At 50.5% G+C, this 21,870-nt stretch overlaps 1 protein-coding gene across 7 annotated transcripts in view; it reads left to right on the top strand.

Moving 5' to 3' along the window:
- NAV1 (neuron navigator 1) overlaps positions 1 to 21,870 on the top strand; it is a 246,046-nt gene that overhangs the window by 161,475 nt on the left and 62,701 nt on the right. Inside the window, exon 1 of one of the 7 annotated variants that reach the window (XM_064594018.1) lies at positions 12,972 to 13,290. The exons of the other annotated variants lie outside the window; for them this stretch is intronic. Coding sequence (XP_064450088.1) covers positions 13,238 to 13,290 — 53 coding nt within the window. The 5' untranslated portion in view covers positions 12,972 to 13,237. Of the gene's footprint in view, positions 1 to 12,971; positions 13,291 to 21,870 lie in introns of those variants that run through there. 7 annotated transcript variants of the gene reach the window in all.

The raw sequence follows: 21,870 nt of genomic DNA, 5'->3' as shown, positions 1-21,870 counted from the left end.
TTCCAAATCCCATTCCAGACCTACCAAGGCAGATTCTCTGCTACTCAGGAAGCCATATTTTTCTAAAGCTTCTCAGTGATTTTGGACTAGTCTATCTTCCCATAAGGGACAAGAATCTTCTTTATAGCATTCCTGATAGCCACTCTTTCGGTGTTGCCTTGCGTAGACACAATGAGCTTATTTTATTTCCTATAGAACAAAATTATGAGAACGTTTCTAAATATCCACCTGAAATCAGCTTCCCTTTGGCCTATTGATTCAAATGCTGCCATCCAAGAAAAATAGAGTAAGTGGAAATCTTCACTCAAATATTTCAACATGTTCTTAATGATCGCTCAGATAGTCTCTTCTCTAGACCAACAACAAAAAAAAAGTCCCCAGCTTATTTCATTATTTTCTTAAATGACCCAGTTTTCCAGATCGTGATTATCCTCTTCACCCTCCCCTGGAAGCTCTCAAGTTGTCAATGATCCTCTTAAAATTTGGCACCTAAACCAATCACCGCCTGACACTAGGCCTGCCAGGGTAATCTCCAAAGCATGACACTATAGACAACTTGAGGTTGGCCACGGACTGTCCTAGATGACAGTTTGAGAGACATTTTTACCTCTTGAAAAGAGAACAGGAATTTGTTTTTCTAAAAATAGGAAGGTCTGGAATTTAATCTAAGTAAGAAGATAAGTTCCACGGCCATCTGTCCTTCCCTTCACTGGCACCCAGAGTTGGAACAGGAGGGGAGTCAAGGATGGGCTCCCGTGCAGAGATAAATAGAGGCACTGGGCATAGGGAGCAGATGTGCCCAGAGAGGAAGGAGGTCAGGAGGCTCTCCATTCCCTCCCTACTTGAACTTGGATTTCCCTCTCACTGTCTCCATTTCTGCGCATGTGAAGGGCAGCTGGGCTGGGCTGTGTCTGAGCCGTGCGGCGGTGAGGAGGAGGAACCCCATGCCGAGCCAGCAGCGGTACCCCGTGTTGCACACCTCCAGTGGGCGCCATTCCCATGGTGTAGAGTTGTGTCATCAGCAGCCCTGGCGGGACTGCTGTCCAGCGACCTGTGCCAAAGGCTGCAGAGCCTTAGACAGAGCTAGCAGGCCCCATCTTGAAAGACCTCTGCGGGTGGGTTGGAGGGACAACAGGACTTCTTGGCGACTGTCGGCCATGCCCTGTGTCTCTCCTCAGGTGGTTTCCCGCTCCGTGTGTGTGGCTGGATGTTCCAGGATTCTTGTTCTCTCTTCGCCTCCCCCTCCCTTCCCCAGCCTGTCCTCTTGAACTGTGCTTGGGGGCTCAGGAACAGATGGGATTCGTTTCCTTCTTGGCTCTGAAGTGTCCTGACGTTGAAAAATGTCAACTAAAATAAACTGTAGGCCCCTGCCTTCTCCTAGGCTGGCTCTCTGCTCCCAGAGGCAGTGAGCCCAAGCCTTAAAGGGACACCTCCCAGCCTTGCGAAGCTGGCCTCAGCCTCTGTCTGCAGCCACCCTCCGGAGAAGGAGCCTCATTTGCTCCTCCCTAGTTTGGCTGATATCTGACTGGTCAACCCCAAATGCCCAACCCAACCACCTTCAGTGACAAGAATTCTCTGGGAATGGGCACTGGGTTTTTGTAGGGTTTGTACAAAGAGAAGAGAATCTTTTTTAATTTGAATGGACGGTGGGGGTGCGGGGAGTCTTCTTCTGCCTTTATCGCCTCTGTTTCCTGGCAGTTCTTGAGGTCTCCCACGTAATGGGCAGCTGGCCCAGGCCTGGCTTTTGCCCATGGAACACAAGGATTAGGGTAGAGGGTGATAGGGGATCCTTCAGGGGAGGACCCAGCATTCAAGCTCAAAAGGGAAACTCAGTTTCTGTCCTTGACGGGCTTCAGATCTAAAAGGGAGGTAGGATGCCTCCTGGGTCAGTGGCGAAAGAAGCGATGTGTAGTTGAAGTAGACAGTGGTTGTTGCCATTTTGGGGATAACATCTAACAATTACAGTGTTGACACACAGATTCATAAAGGCAGCCTTGGTTGATACTTCTCTGTGGTGCAGGAGAAGGAGCATCTGGAGACCTGGAGTTCATCCAAAGCTCCCCTCTAGCTCGCTGTGTGGCCCTGTGCAAGTCGCCTAGCCTCTCTGACTCTTGATTTGTTCATTTGTAAAAAGGTAACCATTTTTGCCTTGGGAGGATCAAGTGAAAGAGAACAAGTGGTAGTGCTTTGCAACGTATAAAGAGCTGCTGGTTTGAAATATATTATTCTGATCTCAACTTACTATTCTGCTCATTTAGCTGATGGCCTCTTTCTTAATTAGGAGCTGTTGGAATACCCAAATAAGATTTCTTCAGCTTGGCAGATGAGTTCTCTGAATTTGGGCTTTGACTTATTTTGCAAAGGAAGATCTTGTTTTGCTTTTCAACACCATCTTGATATTCTTTTAGTCCTGTGGTGTACAGTTAAGTCAACAGACCTTGGAGAACAGGCTTATCCACATAGGCACACCACCATACCAGGGACAGGGTAGTAGACTGGCTTAGAGGGAAGGCTTTCAGCTCCTGGGTCTGAGTCCTGGTTCTTCTTATTAGCTCTGTGGGTTTGGGTGAGTGCTTATTCTCCCTCAGCCTGTTTCCTTAGCTGAAAAATATGGGCAGTAATGGGACCTACTCTGGGAGATTGATGTGAGGATTAAATTTGTTAATATGTTTATATGTAATAAGTGTTCAACAAATGCTAGCTCTTGTTTGTTAGCCATGTGATGGCAGGCACTCACAAATGGACGCGCCTAAGACATCACATGCACATGTGAAATGATAGTACAGTATTTGAAAAAGTGTTTGTTAACCTTCTTGCTTCAAAAGGCTGTTTCTGATCCTCACTCGAGGCTGACCAACTAAGTGGCTTGCCAAGCAAGGTGGATATGTTCTGACCCAGGGGCACCTGCTCACCCAGTGTTCTCCTGTGGCACATGGCACCCATCTGTGAATGGCAGATCTGGGCCACAGGTAGTTATGCAGTAAAGCCAAGCTAATTGCATGCATGATCACACAGTCGGACACGGCCCCTTTCCCATCATTACCTGCACTCAAACATACATTTATTGTCTATGAAGAGTGTCTTGTGCTGGGGTCCCCAGAAGGAGACCTTGAGACAAGTGGTTTATTTGAGTGCAAGTGGTTTATTTGGTAGATGATTCTAGAAAACACAGATGGGGAGTGGGGAAGTGAGTCAGGGAAGAGAAGGGAAGCCAGTGCAGGATATGTTTACATGGAGGTTACTGCTGTGGGCAACTGGCCCTTAGGGATTTCTGGGGGATTCCATGGAACACTCCTCAGAGCTGTTCCACGCAGTGGGCAAGGAAGCATAGATATTTACCTTTCGACTGCCAGTTATGATGGGCTGCGGGCAACTCCAAGGGGCATTGCATCCTGGCTTTCCTGGCGCACTCCACATAGGCTGAGAGAAATCCCTCAGGATGAGAGGCACGAGTGATCCGAGGCATAGGCGCAGTAGTGTTGTTGTTGTTTTTAAGATTTTATTTATTTATTTGACAGAGAGGGTACACGCAGGGGGAGCGGCAGGCAGAAGAAGGAGAAGCATGCTTTCTGCCGAGCTGGGAGCCTGACGCAGGGCTCGATCCCAGGACACTGGGATCATGACCTGAGCCAAAGGCAGACACTTTAACCAGTTGATCCACCCAGGCGCCCCGGTGTTCTGTTAACATCTACCGAACGGTTTACTGCACAGTGGGTGGGACACAAACGGCATTGATTATAAAGAGGGAAGTTGAGAGGAAAGGAAGGGAAGGAGGGTGTGGAGTCTGATTCCTGGGTACGGATGGAAGAAGGGGGTAGCTTCGGAGAGCTCCTGGCTCTTGAAACACCCCTTAATTCTTTTTTTTTTTATAAAGATTTTTATTTATTTATTCATGAGAGACAGAGAGAAAGAGAGAGGCAGAGGGAGAAGCAGGCTCCCAAGGAGCAGAGAGACCGATGCAGGACTCGATCCCAGGACCCTGGGATCATGACTTGAGCTGAAGGCAGACGCTTAACCATCTGAGCCACCCAGGCGCCCCAAAACACCCCTTAATTCTTAAAACCAAATCGGGTTAGCACTCTACAGTCTGTGTGGGGTTAACTTGGATCATAGTATCTGCTCAAACCCATCAGGGCTGATGGAAGATTGGAGCGAGCCAGGTATTCCGGAGGGGCAGCTGGATGTGCGCTCGTTGCCACGGCAACTGATGCAGCCGGAGGCGTGGCCCCTCCTCTGACGCGTCCTAGTAACCTACAATTGAGCTGCTGGGGTTTTCACTGAGTTTGATGACAGACAATTTGGTCGACAATCAGGATGGATAAGGGGTTGAGGAAGCTGTTGAGATGGGTTTGGCTCCCCCTCCCCCCCATAGGCCTGCCCACCTGCCTGTCCACTTGTCTCTATCTTCTTTAATTGTCAGCTCCCTCCTCCTTTTCCCACCAACCTTATATTCTGTGATAAGCCAGCTGGGCTCAAGGAATGCCTGGAAATTCCATGCAATCTGATATTACAGAAAGAGCATAAGTCTGGAAGTCTGATAGGCCTGGGTTCAGATCCCAGCTCTGAGGCTTTGGGAAAGCTGTGAATCCATTCCAGTGGGAATAGTTATATGGGAATAAGATTCCTATAAGGATGTTATGGAATATTTTGTATTAATACACTAGGTATGCAGCAGGGCCTCAGTAAATGTTACCTCCCTCCCTTCTCTTGGTTGGCTCCTGGAAAATTAAAGCAGTAAAGGTCCTAAAGACCACCTATAGAATGGAACTTTTCCCCCTGGGTGGTGATTCAGTTGCCCACTCATCTGCCACATCCCCTCCTTCCAGGAAGCCTTTTCTAATCCATCTCATTGCACTATGATTGCTCTCTGACTCTGGATTGTCTTAGAACTTGTACATATAACTCATACTGTAGTAACTTGTGCTTTTTAGATTCTCTAACAATTGCATAGCATGTATGGTCTACAAAACACTAATATCTCATTGTTTTATTTAATCTTAACACTGAATTAGATATTCTTTTCCCCAATTTGCAAGTGAAGAAATTGGAACTTGGCTTGCCAGAATCACATAACTTAAAAGTGGGTGACTCAAGCAAAACCCAGGCCTTCTGACTCCCATGTCCTGTGCTCTTTTTGGTATACCCACTGCCTTGCTGGGTCTACCATGAAACCTTTTCCCTCTGTATGCAGCCCATGTGCCCCCTAAGCCTGGGAGAATTTCTGGGGCAGGGATCACGTGCCTTCCACTGGAGTAGGAGCTTCCCAAGGACAGAGACCCTATTTTCTACTTTTTCTCAGCACCCAGCAGAATATGTTCTCAGGTCATGTTATTGACTGGCCAGTGAATCTTAGTTAGAGACCCCCATGTGGGATGACCCTAAGTGACCTCTCTGTCTTCCAGGATAGGATCTTCTTTGGAGAGCCACAAAGTAGCCACAGCGAGGAGCTCAGGACCACAGGCAGAAGAGGCAGAAGGAGCAGCCCAAGCCTCTGTGAATACAAGTCCTTGTTGACTCAGGCTCAAAGGCTGAGCTGTCCCAGGATGTCCACGAGGGGCCAGCTCTGGCCTCTGGGCTATCAGATGTCTCTGGCCAGCCAGCAAAAGACCATTCACTGCAGCTAAGAAGGGCCAGCAAGCCAGGCAGTCAGACTAACCACTGAGCTTGCATAGGGGCGCCCTAAAGAGTCTGCAGGACTTATAAGAATTAAAAAAAAAAAAAGAGTCTGCAGGACTGGATTGTTCTTGCCTCTATGTGGGAGTGATGATGGGACGAGCACAGGCAGATGTATAAAAGTCTGGATTTTGAAAAACAGGCAGAAAGAGTCAGGCCCAGAGAGACCCAAGGCACGTACAGAAGAGACAGATCAACATTCACTGAATATGCAAGACAGCGTCATGGGGAGACCAGGTAGGAGAGGCTGATGGTGGGGCATGTGCCATAGATGAACAGAGCCAGTGCGCTCGTGATGTGCACCCCAAGGAGGGGAATGCGAGACAGACAGACGCTGTGGGAGCCATCCGAACACGTGTGTGAGGCGGCTGGGTACAAAGAGGCTGTGTGTGCACTAATTTAGCTGGTGGCAGAGGTGGGGGGGACGCAAGGCTGCCGGTGGCCGGGGGCGTTTAGCAACCAGACAGGCACAGAGGGTGTCTGGGAGGTGGAAGGACTCTTCCAGAGAGGAGTGAGTGACCCTGCGCTCAGCCTGGGGGCCTGACCCAGAGCAGGGTGAGCCCTTCTCACCAGCCTGCCCTTCCTGCTCCCCTTGGCCAGCTGGTATTAAAAGGGGTCTGTCCTGTGCCCTGTCCCTTCTTTCTTGGGGGGCATCTGCAGCCTGGGAGAGAGGGACACATCTCCAACCTCGATCCTGCTTCTTTTGCTGACTGCCCATTCTCTTCCAGCTCCTTTCCCGGCCCGTTTCTCCTTGGTCACCTTTCTCAGTGTCTCAGCCATCCTTCCCTTCAGTGTCTGGCTTCCGTCTCAGCTCCTGTGGGTTTGATGACAAGGGGCCGTTCAGGAATGACACCATCTACATGTACCCGGCCATGTGGCCAGGCTCGTGGCTGGGCTCGGGTGGTGGGACTTCTAGCGTTAGGGGCTCCCAGGGCTGCTGACATTCTGCCGAGTGTTAAGAGAAGAGGAGGGACAGAGCTTATCATCTGCCTGTCGCCAGCCTTTCCTGAGCCAGTTGCCCCATGCCCTTGCTGGAGTGAACTTTCCTCAGAGGATCCCTGTTTTCTGGATGTAGCTGGAGCAAAAAGCTCCTTGTGGGAGGCTCCAGCTAAGAGATCCTTCGGGTGCCGCTGAAGTCTGGGAGGCAGTGGCTTATATGGTCTCTTATGTCTCCACTGCTCCCTGTGGTTAGTTTTCTGTTCTTCGGAGGCAGGTTGGCAACGTGGATAGAACATTCCGGAGTCCAGATGACCTGGATTTAATTCTCATGTTTGCCACTCACCACCTGCATAACCTTGGATAAGTTACTTTTAGCCTCTTTGTGCTTCATCTCATTGTCTGAAAGATGATAATACCTACTTCGTGATATTTATTATTCATATTCATATTACGTATTCATATATTTAATAAATATTAGAGTACCTACTATATAAGACATTTGGGGATTCAGCAAGAGGACAAAAATAGATGTTGTTCTTAAACTCATATGAAAAAGAGATGACAAACAAGTAAATACCTGGTAGATTATGTGGCGCTGTGTGCCATGAGGAAAATAAAGCAGGGTAAAGGGCAGAGAGTGATGGGGAGAGGGGCTGTTTGAGCTCCAGTGGTCAGGGAGGGCTTCTCTGGCAAACTATGCGTGAAGAGCATGTGCATAGGCCCTGAGGCAAGGGTGGGCATGTGTTCAAGGAACTGCAAGGAGGTCAATGTGCCTGATGCAGCGTAAACAAGGGGGAGAGTAGTCAGAAAATGAGATCAGGAGGTAGCCAGGGGCCAGGTAATAAAGGGTCTTACATATCAGGGTGAGGACTTTGGCTTTTCATCTAGCCAAACCAGGAATGTTTCAGGGAAAGGAGTGATGAGGTCTGACATGTTTGGTAAAGGGCCTGCCTGGCTACTATGAGGACAACAGCCACAGGGAAACCAGGGAGAACCTAGAAGCCTAGAAAGGAAAGTACTACAATAATCTAGGCAAGAGAAGGTGGTGGCTTGGACCGGGGAGGGGGGTGGCCAGGGACATGGTGAGAAGGGCTTTGAGGATGAAAGGGACGATACATTTACAGTGCCTTCTCAAATCATATGAGATTTTATTCCTATTTCTCTCCAGAGATTAGAGCTCCAACTCAGTAATGGAGAACCTGGGGCAGTGGGTGCTGTGGTTCTGAAGTCATTGTTTCTGGCCTCGGATTTGAGCCAGAGGGCTTATAGACGCTAGTATGCATGCGCGCGTGCGCACACACACACACACACACGCACACGCACACGCACACATCTGCCCAGGGAGACTGGCTGAGGGTCCATCGGGTCCTATTGGAGAGGCAGCTTCTGTCCTGTCCCCCAGTCTCCCCATTGTCCTATCTGTCCTGTGTTTTCAGAACCACACCGAGACTCAGAGGTTTTGCGATGATGGCAGGAGGATATTAAGCTAGGACTGCTGAAATAGTAGCTCACCATATAAGATCTGGTCGGGGTGCTTCCTCTCTGCTGCCTCTCCAGCTGTGGGGTGGTGAGAAGGCAGGTTTCCTCAGAGGTCATGTAAATATTTGCGGAGCAGTAACACAGCTGGGCGCACCCACTGCTCTTGCGGGCTCATTTGCTGCTCCAGAGAATTCGCAACTGGGATCGGTGCTGGACTTTGGGGCACTTCGCTGTGCATCCGGTGACTCCAGTGTCCCGGATCCAAGCTCTCCCCCACCTACCCTCAGAGCCTTTTAGTCCTAGCATCAAGCTGGCCCTGGGGAGGGAGTTGGTAACAAGTGGGAAGCGCTGACCACTAGAAAGAACACTGCCCTGGGAACCAGGAAGCCCAGGTTCTGTGGAAGAACCTTGAGGAAGTCACTTACCCTTTCTGAGCCCTGCTTTCCTCCTTTGTGAAAAGGAGGGACTTGAACCAGAGGAGCTGTACATATTTTTTCGGCTCTGACATTCTGGATTATCTGACCACGTGAAGTGGATCTGTCCCAGGCAACCTGGCATATCCTCCAGGAAGGGCCTGGAAGTTGCTGAGGGAAGGTACAGCCTTAGTAGGTCAAAAGCAGAGAGAAGCTCCCCAGGAGCTCTTGAAAACTCAGGCCTCCCTGAGAAGACAAGAAATCCGCTGGATTTCCTTTTTGCCTGGGACTAATGTCATCATGGCTTTCATACCTGTGGCCAAACTACCTGAGGCCGCTCTCTTAACCCTTCATGTTCTAAAGCAAGTATAGTAACACGTGCCTCACCTTAGAGCATTAGGTTGTTTGTAAATGAGATCAGAGTCATGAAAGTGTTACCACAGAGGCTGGGAATGATTTTTATAGATGGTTCTGTCAAGTTGCCGACAGACGATTTCCCCAGGAGTCACCAGGGTCACTGGGGGATCTGGGAGTAGGTTTGAAAAGCTGGAGTTAGAGATATGACCAGGTCATTCTCCATGGAGAGCATAGGGATCCCACCCCGGTGTGGCCACAGGGTTAATTCACCAGGGTCCTCCCCCAAGTCCTTTCCCCTGTCCCTGCATTCTGGTTTAATTCTTTCTCTCTCTCATCACCCCTCTCTATATGGTAAAATGCTCTTTGTTCTGCCTCTGCCAAGATGCTACCAGCCCAGCCTGGCCAAGACGTGGAGGGGTCTCAGGGCTCAGCTTGTCCCCACAGAACCCAAGGGAACTTCTCTGACTGGCCCAGACTTGTGGAGGGGCGGGGCCTTTTCCAGCTAAGGAAGTAAATAGCTTCATTATTCACGGGAAATCGGGGAAGTGAGGGTAGGTCAAGGGACAGAATGGTCAATGCTTACCCTGGGACCCTAGTTGTCTCAACGGTCTCACTTCTGGGCCTCACCAGGAATCAGGTGTGTAGTCAGACCCAACAGGGGACACTGGAGCCCCAAAACCCCCAGGCAGGTGACACTGGAACTTGGACCACATGGACCTTCCTGGCAAGTCTTTCTCTTTTTTGTGCCTCACTCTCACCAACCCCATTAATCTTTGAGATTATGGTCAAGGACCAGAGCCTCCCACTAACTATCTCAGGATGTTCCTGTTGGAAATGGAACATTGGTTTGGAGGACCTTGGGCCTGAGCCAGGGTGACTCCAGAGATCCCTTGAGGTGTGTGTGGAGGGGGTGGAGGGGTTGTGGGGAGGGTATCACCTCTCACAGGAATCTGGCTGAAAGACCTCACATGTATTAATCTGGGCTCTGCCTTCTGCTTTAAACATTTCCTGGCCTTTCCATGCCTCAGTTTCCCCCTTGTAAAGAGCCACTCTGATGGCGCTGGCATGGGAGACAAATGAGATCATGGCTCCCAAGGGCTCTTTGAAGAGAAGCCAGAGGAGCACAGGGGAAGCCTATCTAAGATAGATGGGCCTTTTTCCTCTCTCCCTTTTTGGCTGGGTTTTCTTTCTGGAAAAGTGCCTGACTCCTAGCTTCCTATCAGCAGGTGTCTACCCCCTCCACCACATGCCTCCACCACAAGCTATCCCCCATTCCTTCTGCCACAGGCGACAACTGTGCAGCCTGGGACCCAGAAAGAAGAGCTCAGAGTCATCCCCTGCAAGCCGCCCCACTGTAGTCAAGGCAATGAGGCCACCACACCCCCCCAACTCTGCCACCACCACCACCCCCAACTCTGCCACACCCCCATGATGGGCAGGGTCAGGGCCTCTTCAAGCGCATGAACTGGGTCTGCTGACAGGGGAGGTTGTGTTTTACTGTCTTCACAGAAGCCCCCAGACAGCACTTCTCTTCAGTGATGCTGTCCAATTACCCAAAGTGCTTTGACCTGCTGGCTGAAAATAGCAGGTGCTAATTTGCATGCTATTTCTTTAAGTCTCTGGGCCCTCACTCCTTCCCCTGTAAAAGCCCACCGGAACCTCCCCCAAGCAGAAGGGTAAGTAGAAGGTAGACAACCATGCAACCCACCTTCCTTGTTGGCAAGGAAAGAGGAACATGTAGAGGGAAACCTCATATTCTACTGGGTTCTAACAGTTCAAGAATCAGACCCAAGGAGGAGGGGTTTAGAGATCCTCTAGCCCAGAATCCCCTTGGGTGGGGGTGGGAGGACAAGGACAAAATTCAGGAGCTGAGAGCTCCTCCCCTGTGTCGAGCTGCTGGCTGAGAGTTGCTTTCTTTACTGCCTGCTCCCTAGTCCCTGCTGTGGGGAGGGGTGGGGGGCAGGAGGGTGCAGTGCAGGTGGAGGGGGAGGGCCAAAGGGAGGATGGGCAGGCTGCCTTGTGTGAAGAAGAGGGATAGGGCCCCATGAGCTCTTCAAGGCTGTGAAGGAATGTTCTGGGACAGCTCAGTCCCTGCTCCAAAGACTCCTGCCCCTCCAAGTAAAGCCTCTGTGCCTCACCTCTGTCGGTCTCCCCTCCCTCTAGGCTCTGCCCAGAAATCCACAAAGGGGGAAACCTTATGGAAAACGCACAGCTAGATCTGGGGGAAAACATCCCCTGCTGGTGACATTCCTCTGGCTCAGACAAAGTCATTTTACTCAGGATGCTGGCTGAGGCTAAAGAGAATCCCTTATGGTGCCTGTCACCATAAGCTGTTCCCCAGATGACCCAAGCCAGCCCCAACACAGCTGCACAGACAGAATCTCCCTAGAAAACTGATTACATTCATCCTCCCGTTGGGGTGGTGGTGAGGATGGGCTCGCTGCGGACGTGATCAGGACAGAAGAGGCAGGATAGGGGTTTGGTGTAGGGCCTGAGATGGGTGAAAATGCTGGCGAAAACCACCTGCCTTGCTCCGATTCCCCTCACAGCTGGTCTGCTTGGGACCTGTTGCACCTTTCCTAAGTCCTACCACCCAAGCCACTCAGCATAGAGTAAAGGGAATAAAAATCAACTCACGCCCCTCCCATGCTAGGGAGGAGCCTGAGGGATTGGTGCTAGGATCACTGCAGCTCTTTACTCCCCTTTGATCTCCAAGCATATATGGAAAACTTGACCACAGTATGCACCCTCAGAAACAGATCCCTCTCCAACTCAGACTGCTCAGGGATCCAGAGGCAGAGTTCCCTCTGTAAGGTTTCCCACCCTCTAAGAACGGTGGTTCCCCCTCTAGAGGTGCAGCCCCAGGTCAGTGGCACTGGGCAATCAGAGGACCAGAGCCAGGTGGGGTTTTAGGGAGAAGGGCCATCCCTAGCACTCAAAGCACCATCCAGACCGCGCCCGGGGGGGCGGGGGGGGGCGGGGAGGAGCTCAAGAGTGTGAATGTCCTCTGCCTTAACTTCTGTGAAAACCAGATGCTGAGGTGACAGGCCTAGGTGAACCCATAGGGTCTCTGTGTGCAGCTGATTACCCCAAGCTGCCCAAACACTAGAGACAACTACTGCTCAGTGGCTCACCGGCCTCTTAGGTCAGTACTGGGGGCGGCTTTTTAAAAAGATCACTGCGGTGCTTTTGTTGCTTTAAGAAACTGCGGATATCGTCTGTCCCTTGCTAAAACATGGTCTCCCTGGTGTGCCCAGATCACATTGAGATGGGGACCCAACCTTACACAGTCAGCCCCTTCCAGGAGCAAGGAGAGCGGCCTCGGGGAAGCAGTGGTGAGAGCATCTGTGCAGCCCCCCCTTCTTTGAACGGGGAGAGTTAAGTGCTCAGGAAGACCCTGAGGGGAGCTCAATGGGCTGGAGGGGGGGCCTGCTCCTGGATCCCACTTCTTTTCCCTCTTACTTTACAACTAAAATCCTTCCTCCTTGAGATCGTTTTCCTTCTTAGCTGAAAATGCCTCCTGGATAAAAGCACAGACTCTTGCATGGTGTGAACTCTTCTTTCTCCCTGGCATCTTCCCCCAACATGCACACCTTTCACCTAATCTATTTCCCTAAGTGGGAAAAACGTTAGCCCTCCCCCCACCCAAGTTGTCTGCCCTCCTGGAGGGCACACCTTCCTAGTCTCCCCTCCCCACCCCAGGTCTCTGAGCCAGCTCCTGGTAATTTGTGCCTGTCGTCTGACCTTCATCCCCCAACCACGCTCCTCGTTTTAGGTGATGTACTGATCCCCTGCTCTTATTCTAATTTTTAGAGCCTGGAAAGGGGCCAGGAGGGGGCTGGGAAGAAGCCCTGCCAGGGGGAAGGTTCAACCCAGGCCTCCCCGACCCGTGCCCACCGGTACACACCGGTTGGTTCCCTGGCTCGCTGCCCACACCCCCTTCTGCCTCTGTAGCGCAAGTAAGAGCGCCCAGGGGACCGCAGCAGGCAGCCAGGGGGTTAACTCCAGGGCAGCCCAGGTGGAGCTCGAGGCCCCCAGCCCGCATCTGCACCTCCCGGGCTCCCGAGGCCACCGGAAGGCTGAGGCTGCGGTGGCTCTTTGTCTACCTGCTCTGGGCGTTAAAGAGCCCGCTCTCAGCCTGCATCTCCGGGGCTCGGGACAGAAGTCAGCGGCGGCGAAATGGGGCTCTGTCGCTTTAAGTACAGCTGGAGCCGTAAGTGCAAGCCCCGGCGGTGGGGAGAAAAGGGAGCGGAGGGCCGGCGAGCACTCGGTGTCTGGCCCTCCGCGTGGCCCGGACTCAGACCTCTTCGGGTGTCCGCGGTGCCGGGGAGGGCGCTGGGTGCCCACCCGGCGAATGGCCGCCTGAGCCGGGGAAGATGCTTCATCTGCCCCTGCCCCGGTCGGGAAGGACGGTGAATTTCCCCAGCAGGTAAGCGCCCGGCCCCTGCTGCAGGGCTGGGTCGGGGTTGGGAGCTCTCCAACCCCGACCCCAGCCCCCGCCCCTGGCTACACTACCGCAGCAGTGGGTGTGGGGTCTGCAAGAAGGAGGGTCTTGGCTGCCCTGCTTTTCTGACGGAGGGAGGAGTGCCCGCGCCCGTGCCGCCAGAGTCCTCTGGCTCCCGGCTCCCCGGAGTCCTGGGCTTGTTGGCGTTGGGAGTTGGAGGTGGGTGTGTGGACGGGTCTGGGGAAAGGAGAGGGAAGGCAAAGCAAGGAGCTTGGGTTCCCCAGAGACCGGGACAAAGCTGAGACAATGGCACAACTTGATTGAACTTGGATGGTTGCCGCTGCAGTGTATTGGGGGGGTTCCCGCCCCCAGCTGTGGGGGGGGGGGGGTCGGGGTTCTTAGGGACCTGGAGAGGGAAGGGGAGGGTCCTTCAGCGGGAGGGTCTCCCTGACTCAGAAGCTCTGGGGTATAAGGAGGTAGAGGGGTGAGACCTAAGGAGGGGAGGTGGGGGTGAATTTGTGACCCCACAGCTGGTTGGATTCCTCTGAGAAGGAGTGAAGCCTGGGACTCTACTCTGGGAAGGGATGAGCAGCAGCGGAATTTGGGAGATGCACAGTGGGGGATCACAGATCAGTCCTTTGCGGTGGTGAGGGGGTTGGTGAGGGGGTGGTGAGGGGGTTGGTGAGGGGGGCCGTTCATGGTGGCTCCCCACTAAGAGGAAGTGAGTGTGAGCACAGCCAGTCAGGGATCCTCAGAGCTGACTTGGAAACTGCACTTCCAAGAGAGGATTAGGAAATTCCAGCAGCCAGAGAAAGAGAGCTGATGCTTTCTGGTTTTTCTGGGAGCTTCCCACCCCAATATACACACTCCCTCCCCTCACCCTCCCTCTGACTTGGCTGGCTGAAGGAAGTTGGAGGTTAGGCCAGATGACTGAAGCTGAGACCACTCCCACCCCCATACCTCCTCAGGGCTTTCAACCCCAAGAGCCCAGACTTGCACCCTGGAACATGCCCCCCTTTCCCCATGGTTCCTTGGGGAGAGCCCCAAGCACTTGCCAGGGGCTTCACTGCAGCTCTGCACACACAGGCCTAGGGTAAGAGCAACAGAACCAAGGCAAGGCCTAGGCAAGGGCGAAGCGTCTGCAGCACTGGGTGCCCTTGGTGCCCTTCTTGTCCCCCACCACAGTGGGACAGACTGCAGCCCCTCTGCAATGGGACTGGGGACCCTTGGACTGACTTTGCTAGGATGACTGGTGGAATATATCTTTAAGAGGAACCAGTTTTGAACAAAGAATAGATCTATGTAGGGACCTCTGGGGATTCTTTTTTCTGGTGAGATCCTGGGGGTGCGTCCTGAGTCTCTGGGCCCTGGAGAAGGTGGAAGGAAGGGGCTGTTCCTGACCTTGTTCTCCACTTCCAGCACTGCCACCCCAGTTCAGAACCTGCTTGAGATCCACACAGGGAGTGCCCAAGCAAGATTATAGTTGTCACTGAACCCAGATTTGCACTGGTTCTACACTTTTGTTTTTTGCCTCCCTCACCCCTGGAAGACGTGAAAATCCTTTAGTTGGCTCCCTTTCCCTGAGCCCATCACCCCTTCTTTCCTACACAGAGCCCTTTCTAGGTTATGCTATCATTTCTTTTGAATGGCTATTCTCCACGCCCCCTTGCACTGCTGCACCCCTTCCCGCCCCACCCTGAGAGACTAGGCTTTGAAGACAGTGAGTTTAGTGCCTATCCTGGGGCTATAGCTGCTGAGTACTCACCTAGCTCCTTACCAGAAACAGACTTCTGGGCAGGTGTGCCAGGGCAGGGAGCTGTCTGCCACAACCCAGGGAGAGGAGCGGGTCATATCACATGTCTGCTAGGGTGGGGCGAGGTTGGACTGCAGTTTCCTTTCTACCCAAGCCCAAGACTTTCAAGCCAATTGTTGTTGGTAGGCAAGGAGAGAGGGGATGTTATAAAGTGGAGATCAGTCCTCAAATCACCAGAGTTCAAATACAAAATTTAACTACCCTGGCTGCAATCCACAGGGGGAGAGTTTAACCCGAGCCTTTGCTCTGGAGACAGCTCGAAAAACCTTCCCTGTAAATGATGCTTGATTGGGGCCAACAGGGATCAAAGAGATGCTTGCCCTTCAGGTGCAGGTTCCCCTTAAGCTCCAAAGGAGGCAGCATGGAAAGGATGTGAGGTATCAGGGTGAATGGCCTAATTGGCCCGCAGTATCTCCATACCCAGCTTTTGATGAGTTGAGCTGTGATCAGCCATTGGCCACTCCACTTGCCTCAGAGCAGATGCCTGGCATTACTGCATCTATCATGGAAGGCTGTCTCCATAAGCACCATTCTTGCACATCTCTCCTGGAGACCACTCTCTTTCCTGCTCCAGAAATCACCATCCTTCAGATTCTTCTAAGCAGCAAACCCGGGGTGTAGGCATCTATCCCATTCAGCATTCCTAGATTCCCTCCTAGAAGGGGCCCTTAGCTATAACCTGGGGACCAGTAGGAACAAGACCTGCTCACAGCACTTGCCTCCCTCAACCCGCAGAGACCCCCTGGGGCATAGGACTCCAGCTTGGCACAAACCCAGCCTCTGTGAGAGGACAAAATGCCTAGGGACAGCAGAGCCAACGAGCTGCTTCTTGTTAGCGGGTTTTATGGGGCTAGGCACGCACAACGCAGGCAAACCACACTTGCCGGCTTAACCTCTTCCTGCAAAGCTCCTGCGCTCTGCTTGAGAGACGGAGGAGAGAGGTGCCAAGCGAGAAGCATTATAATGAGGAAGACTTAGTGTGGCTGTGTGTAACATCTGAGCCAATCACTTTCACCCTATAACAGGATGCTCTAAAGCACTATCTATGCTAAGCGCTTTGTAAACATTCACTTCTTTAAGCCCTACAACAACCATACGAGGTATATTTTATCATCATCCCATTTCACAAGTGAAGAAACTGAGGAACAGGGAGGTTAAGTAATCCTATCTAAGATCACAGTGGTGGGATTTGTTCTCACACCTAGATCTGTCTGACTCTAAAGCCAACCCCCAAGTGCTGCTATAAGGAGATCATTCTCACTGACACTGATCTAGGCCCAAGGAATACCAAATGCTGAAGATGCACAAGTTGAGGGTATTTGAGGCCTCCGCAAAGGTCTGCAGTCGGCCCAGAAGTCTAGTGGGGGTGAGGTGGGAAGAGCACTGGACTTGTAGAGTCTGGTGACCTAATTCAGGACAAGGGCTCCATTACAGTTAGCCTTGTGACCTTACAGAGGTCGCGTAGCCTCCAGCCTCAGTTTCCTTCTCCATAAAATGGGCCTAACTCCTGACCAGTCTACCCCCCCGCCCCAGGCTGTAGTCATGACAGTGAGCTGATATGAAGAGCAAAGTGCTTTCAACACGTGAGCTCTTCCGAGTGATATTTACTAGTTGAGGTCCCTCGCAGGCAGTAGGAGTCCCTCCCAGATTCTTCAAGTTTGCTTTTTCCCTTCATTTTTTCCTTCCATTTTGCTAGGACCCTAATGAGGATGCCAATCGGAATAATAGGCTAAATAACTTCCTGGCATCGAATATATTTTTGATTTTTTTCTTAAATTCTCAATTACTCATCTTCAGATTTCTATTCAGTCCAAATTCTATCCTAACGAAGATGCCGTATTTATACATTCTATTTTAATGGCAATTGACGTAAAAATCGGCCACTTAAAAAAACGTCATCGTTTAAAAAAAAACACCTTATTTTTCAGCCTCTACTATGTGATACCTTTATGCCAGCCATTATGCCGGGGGCTGGAGACACCGAGCTGACCCTTACGGAGCTAACATTTGTCTGTTCATTTATTCAACAAACTGTAGCGAGCATCTCACAGATGCCAAGCACGGTGCTGGGAACCGGGAGTATGATAGTGACCAGTAAGACAGACATAAGAGTCTGTGCCCTCAGGAAGCTTATCATCGTTCAGTGAAAACAGATAAATAAAAGTCAACGAGCACATACATACATTATTGGAGGGGGAATAACGCAGGAGGATGCAATCTGGTGGAGGAAACAGGGTGCAGATCCCTGTGACACCAGATCGAATGTGTAGGAAGCAGAAGCAAGCAGGGAGGGGCCATAGTTTGAGTGGTCAGGGAGGACTTCACGGGAAGATGGCATTTCCATTGGGCCTGAAAGCAAAAATACACATTTTCCAGTGGAACCAGAGCTCATCTGAGGAGAGAGGGGAGGAGTTTTCCTCAGTTGAGAGGCTGTATGTCATCTTCCAGTTTCTTTGCCCCAGACCCACTATCACTGTGGCTTCATTGATAACAGACACCCCTTGTCTAAGATAGAATCCTCAAACAGACAGCTGAATCAAAGTGTCACTGCTTAGCACCACCGGCAGTCCTATCTGGAAGCCTTTGGTAACACAACTGGCTTCTTTCCTCCAGAGCCTGGTCTCGCTTTCATCTCAGGCAAAGTTCATGGCCAGAATGATGGCCTGCCTTTGCCTTTGCCACGCGAGCAGAGTCCAGTAATGCTACCTGTGGGCAGAATGTGTCGGATATGAGGCATCATCCTCATCCTCACTTTCGTGGGATGCTTCAGGAATTTCCTAGAAATACTAAATTCTTGGACATTATTGGACATTTAAATCTGAGGAAGCCTGTCTCCCATGAAGACTCCGACACGTCATTGGGTGAAAGAACATCAAAGGCCCTGCCCACGTGCATGTGTACACAGGCGAAACAGCCTGGCCACTGTCCTCTTTACACAGGCAAGAGTTGCCAATGTAACCCGTGGACTTACAGAGGGTATGGCAAAGTTTCCCTCATAAACTGGTTTTCCTAGGTAATGTATAGCTACAGGTGTCATTTGAGTAGTAGGTGGGTTATTCTAAAGAGGAGAGCAGAGGGAAGTTGGGTACCTACCTACTTGCTGGGAACTGAGCTGGATGCTTTATTTTTGACCTTGTTTATGCCAGCAACCAGGAAGAGCTGATGGTGATATGGCCATTTTTGTGATGTGGGCATGCATTCAGGGAGGGAAAATGCCTGTCCCAAAGTCACGGCCAGTACGTGGTGGAGCAGAAATGAAAACCCAGCTCTGGCTGGCTCCGTAGCCCATTCATGTGTAGACTGAATGTGAGTCTAAGGAGCTCAGCACTTTCTGCAAGCTTGAGAATGCCTACGCTCGCTTCTGGGATGGTCATTTTTTTTTTTTTTTGAAGATTTCATTTATTTATTTGACAGGGAGAGACACAGTGAGAGAGGGAACACAAGCAGGGGGAGTGGGAGAGGGAGAAGCAGGGTTCCCGAGGAGCAGGGAGCCCGACGCAGGACTCGATCCCAGGACCCCGGGACCATGACCTGAGCCGAAGGCAGACTCTTAATGACTGAGCCACCCAGGCGCCCCTGGGATGGTCATTTTTTATAAAGGAGAGCTATTAGTGAGGTTCTTCAACCTCCAGGGATGCTGCTTTCCAGCTTATTTTGTCCCCCTATGCATTTGTTATGTGGTGGTATTTTTGTCTAATCGTAAGTCCTAGGGACCAGGGACTCTTATTCAAGTGGTGTCTATGTGGAATTTAATGACAACACATAGCTAACAGGATTCCGTCGTAAGAGCTTAATAGAACAGTACAGAGTTATATACACCACCATTGGCCTGTGCGGCATTACACTCAGAGCTCTTTAGATTGGGTCAAATCCTATCTCCTGAAATAGAACAGCTACATAAAATAGAAGCTGATCAGCCATCCACCAGTGAGGATTTATTAATCACCTACTGCGTGCCAAGAATGGTGCTAATCTCTACAAAGAGAAAAAAAGACAACTTATTTCAGTCCCCATAATGGCACGATTAATCTATAACAGAGTTGGGTGTTGATTTCTGACACTAGGAATAATAATAGCTAGAAATAGGGAGCAAGCAAGTCAAAAATATATAAAGATCTATAACCAGGTCAAGGAGCACTGCATTAAGAGGACAGTGAGTGTGGCAGTCATGAAAAGCTCAAGGGCAGACTGCAAGGAAATCTGGACAGTGTATTGGGGAAGGAGGAAGCTTTTCAGGTATGAAAGAAGAGGGAGAGAGGGCCCTGGGCCCAAGATGAATTCTCTTGAAGAGAATTTATGAGGCGGTGAGATCAATGGGTAATATGTCGGAAAACTGGAACAGAAGGCGCGTCCCACTCCGTCATCTTTGATGTCCTGCAAGCCCCTCATTCTTTTGGCAGTTGTCCGGTGCATGCCCAAATGCTCCGAGAGAGAGAGAGAGAGAGAGAGAGAGAGTAGTGTGTGTGTGTGTGTGTGTGTGTGTGTGTCTCTGCGCGCGCACACATGCATGAAAGTGTTGTTGCTCAGGCTTGGAACATTTTCCCATGGATTATTTTCAATTCTTCTATAAGACTATACTAGACTACCAGGTTTTGATCCTGATGATCTGCCAACTGTGTGATTTTAAAAATAGGTTTTTAACAGCTCTAAGCAGAAGTAGTATTTCTGCCAGTGGAATTATGGCTCAAAGGCCCTCAGGGAAAATAAATACTTGGGAATTATTCTTGGGTGTCAGGGTTTCTGGAATTTGACCCCCGAGACACGGTGGCTGAGATAACAGCAGTGTTCTGTGGCACAAATCCGAGACCTTGTTCCTTAATTCTCTCTGATACACAGTTGGAAAGCAGTACTTCTTTGGTTAATCAGATCCCTGGAAATGGATGCCTCTTGTCTGGAAACAGTTCCCTAGTGAAATCCTTGTTTACATTGTGGTGGATTTCCGTGTTCTGGAAATGTGTGCCATTTCTTCCTATTTTTTCCTGTTATGTATGTATTCAGTTCCCATAATTTATACTGTTTCTCCCCATTTAGCTCTCATAAATTCTAGGTGAACGTTCTTGTAATTTCCAGGCCTGGATTTGCAACCCAGATTTCCATACCTGTTGCTACTTTTTCTTATTCTTGGAGCATTCTTCCAGAACTCAGAGCTCCCCGCAGCCATTTCACAGGAGTGGGTCCTCTTAATACATGGGATTCATGTTTAACAACTTGGCAGATGCATTTTAGGCTAGCATTGAGCTAATCTTGGGGAGGACTTAGGAATCACCTTTTCCTGAAAAGGTGGCTCTCTGAATGAGGTAAATCCATAGAGACCACTATTCTCCATGCTTATAATGCATTTTAGAATTACCTTCGAAATCTAATGAGCAGTATGTTAATTTATTAATTTTCCACTCTTGTCCTTGTTCAATTAACAGGGTCCTCCTTCCCCCACTCTCATAAATTAAATGTGAAGGGGAGAACACAACAGTGTTCTCCTGTGGTTTATAGAAATTGCTTTCATCTCCTGGAGATGAACCTCATATTTGCTGTTACCAGTTAAGTGTTTGTTTTTCTTCTGGAGTCCCCGTATGGAAACCCCTGGCAAAGCTGGGAGCCCAGAGGATCAGCATGTATGGGGTGTTTAGGAAGGGAGGTGGGTAAAGACTGTTCCACTTCAGTTCCCTCAGCAGGGAACTTCCACCAACCTCCACCCTGGCCTCCAGCCCCTAGGGGGTAAAGGGCCAGTCCAGGTCTCAGGTCGGAGAAGCTAACCATGCCCCCTGCAGGAGGGAGGAAGTCACTGCTTACTCCTGCAAAGCCTGGTTCAGGAGCTTTCCTGCTGTCTGAGAAACGAATTCTGGAAATTTGCACAGAGCTGTTCATTGTGAACGCAGCTTGGATCCCCAGCAAGTCCAAAGCCCTTGGAAAAAATCTCCTCTAGGAGACCCCCCAAGAAGTCAGGACTCCTGGGTTTGGTTCTGGGTTTCACATGATGGTCTGCTCTGGCAAGACTCTTAGCCACTCCTTGTCTCTCTTATAAAGTTGAACTGAGACACTCTCTAACCCAGAATGATTATACCAGTAAACTAATGCCATCCAAGTAAAATAATGCTGGTTGTGTGAAGTGAGCCCAAGGATTCAGAAATAACCTGAATTTTAATTTCTGTCTGCTTCACTTCCTTATCCCCCCCACCTCTGGTCTTTACCTTTAACAAAGAAACCCAGAGGTGGAGCGAGGAGGAATATATTGAGAAGCAGGAAAGGTCAGAAGCGGAGGTGTGATGGTGTCTTCAGCCTTGTGAATTTCCCCCTGGTCTTCCTGCGGTGCTTCCGGGCATCCCATGGAGCAGAGCCCTCTCCCCGGACTTGCTCGCCCTGCCCTCTGCACACCGAACACTCCTTCTGCTCCCACCAGTCAGGCTGAACGCTTACCAAGAGTTGTTTGTTCCCAAACCTATTTACGCCAGTCGACACTGTTTCACTTGATCATTACATAAGCTGATGAAATACGAGTGTAAAAAGAAAAAAAAAATCGTTTCTATAAAAACTACATTATTGAACACTTGGGGGAGCTTGAAAAGGCAAGTTGTCAGTAAAACTGTTGTTGAGATGCCTATAGGACTTAAAAGGTCCTAGGGGGACACTATAAAACTCTAGAAGGATTTTGCTCTCAGATTGCTCCATGTCATGAAAATCTTAAAGAAACTGACGCTGGATATAATAATGCACTGTGGGCGTAGGGGTGCAGAGAGGAGATGGAAAAGCAGAAG

Source organism: Mirounga angustirostris, unplaced genomic scaffold (genome assembly GCF_029215605.1).
Source record: "Mirounga angustirostris isolate CCGP_5_RB_7025 unplaced genomic scaffold, mMirAng1.0.hap1 SCAF_6, whole genome shotgun sequence".
In the NCBI taxonomy this organism is placed as follows: domain Eukaryota; kingdom Metazoa; phylum Chordata; class Mammalia; order Carnivora; family Phocidae; genus Mirounga; species Mirounga angustirostris.
The sequence above is the reverse complement of the archived record's forward strand: the minus strand, read 5'-3'. Positions and strand labels throughout refer to the sequence as shown.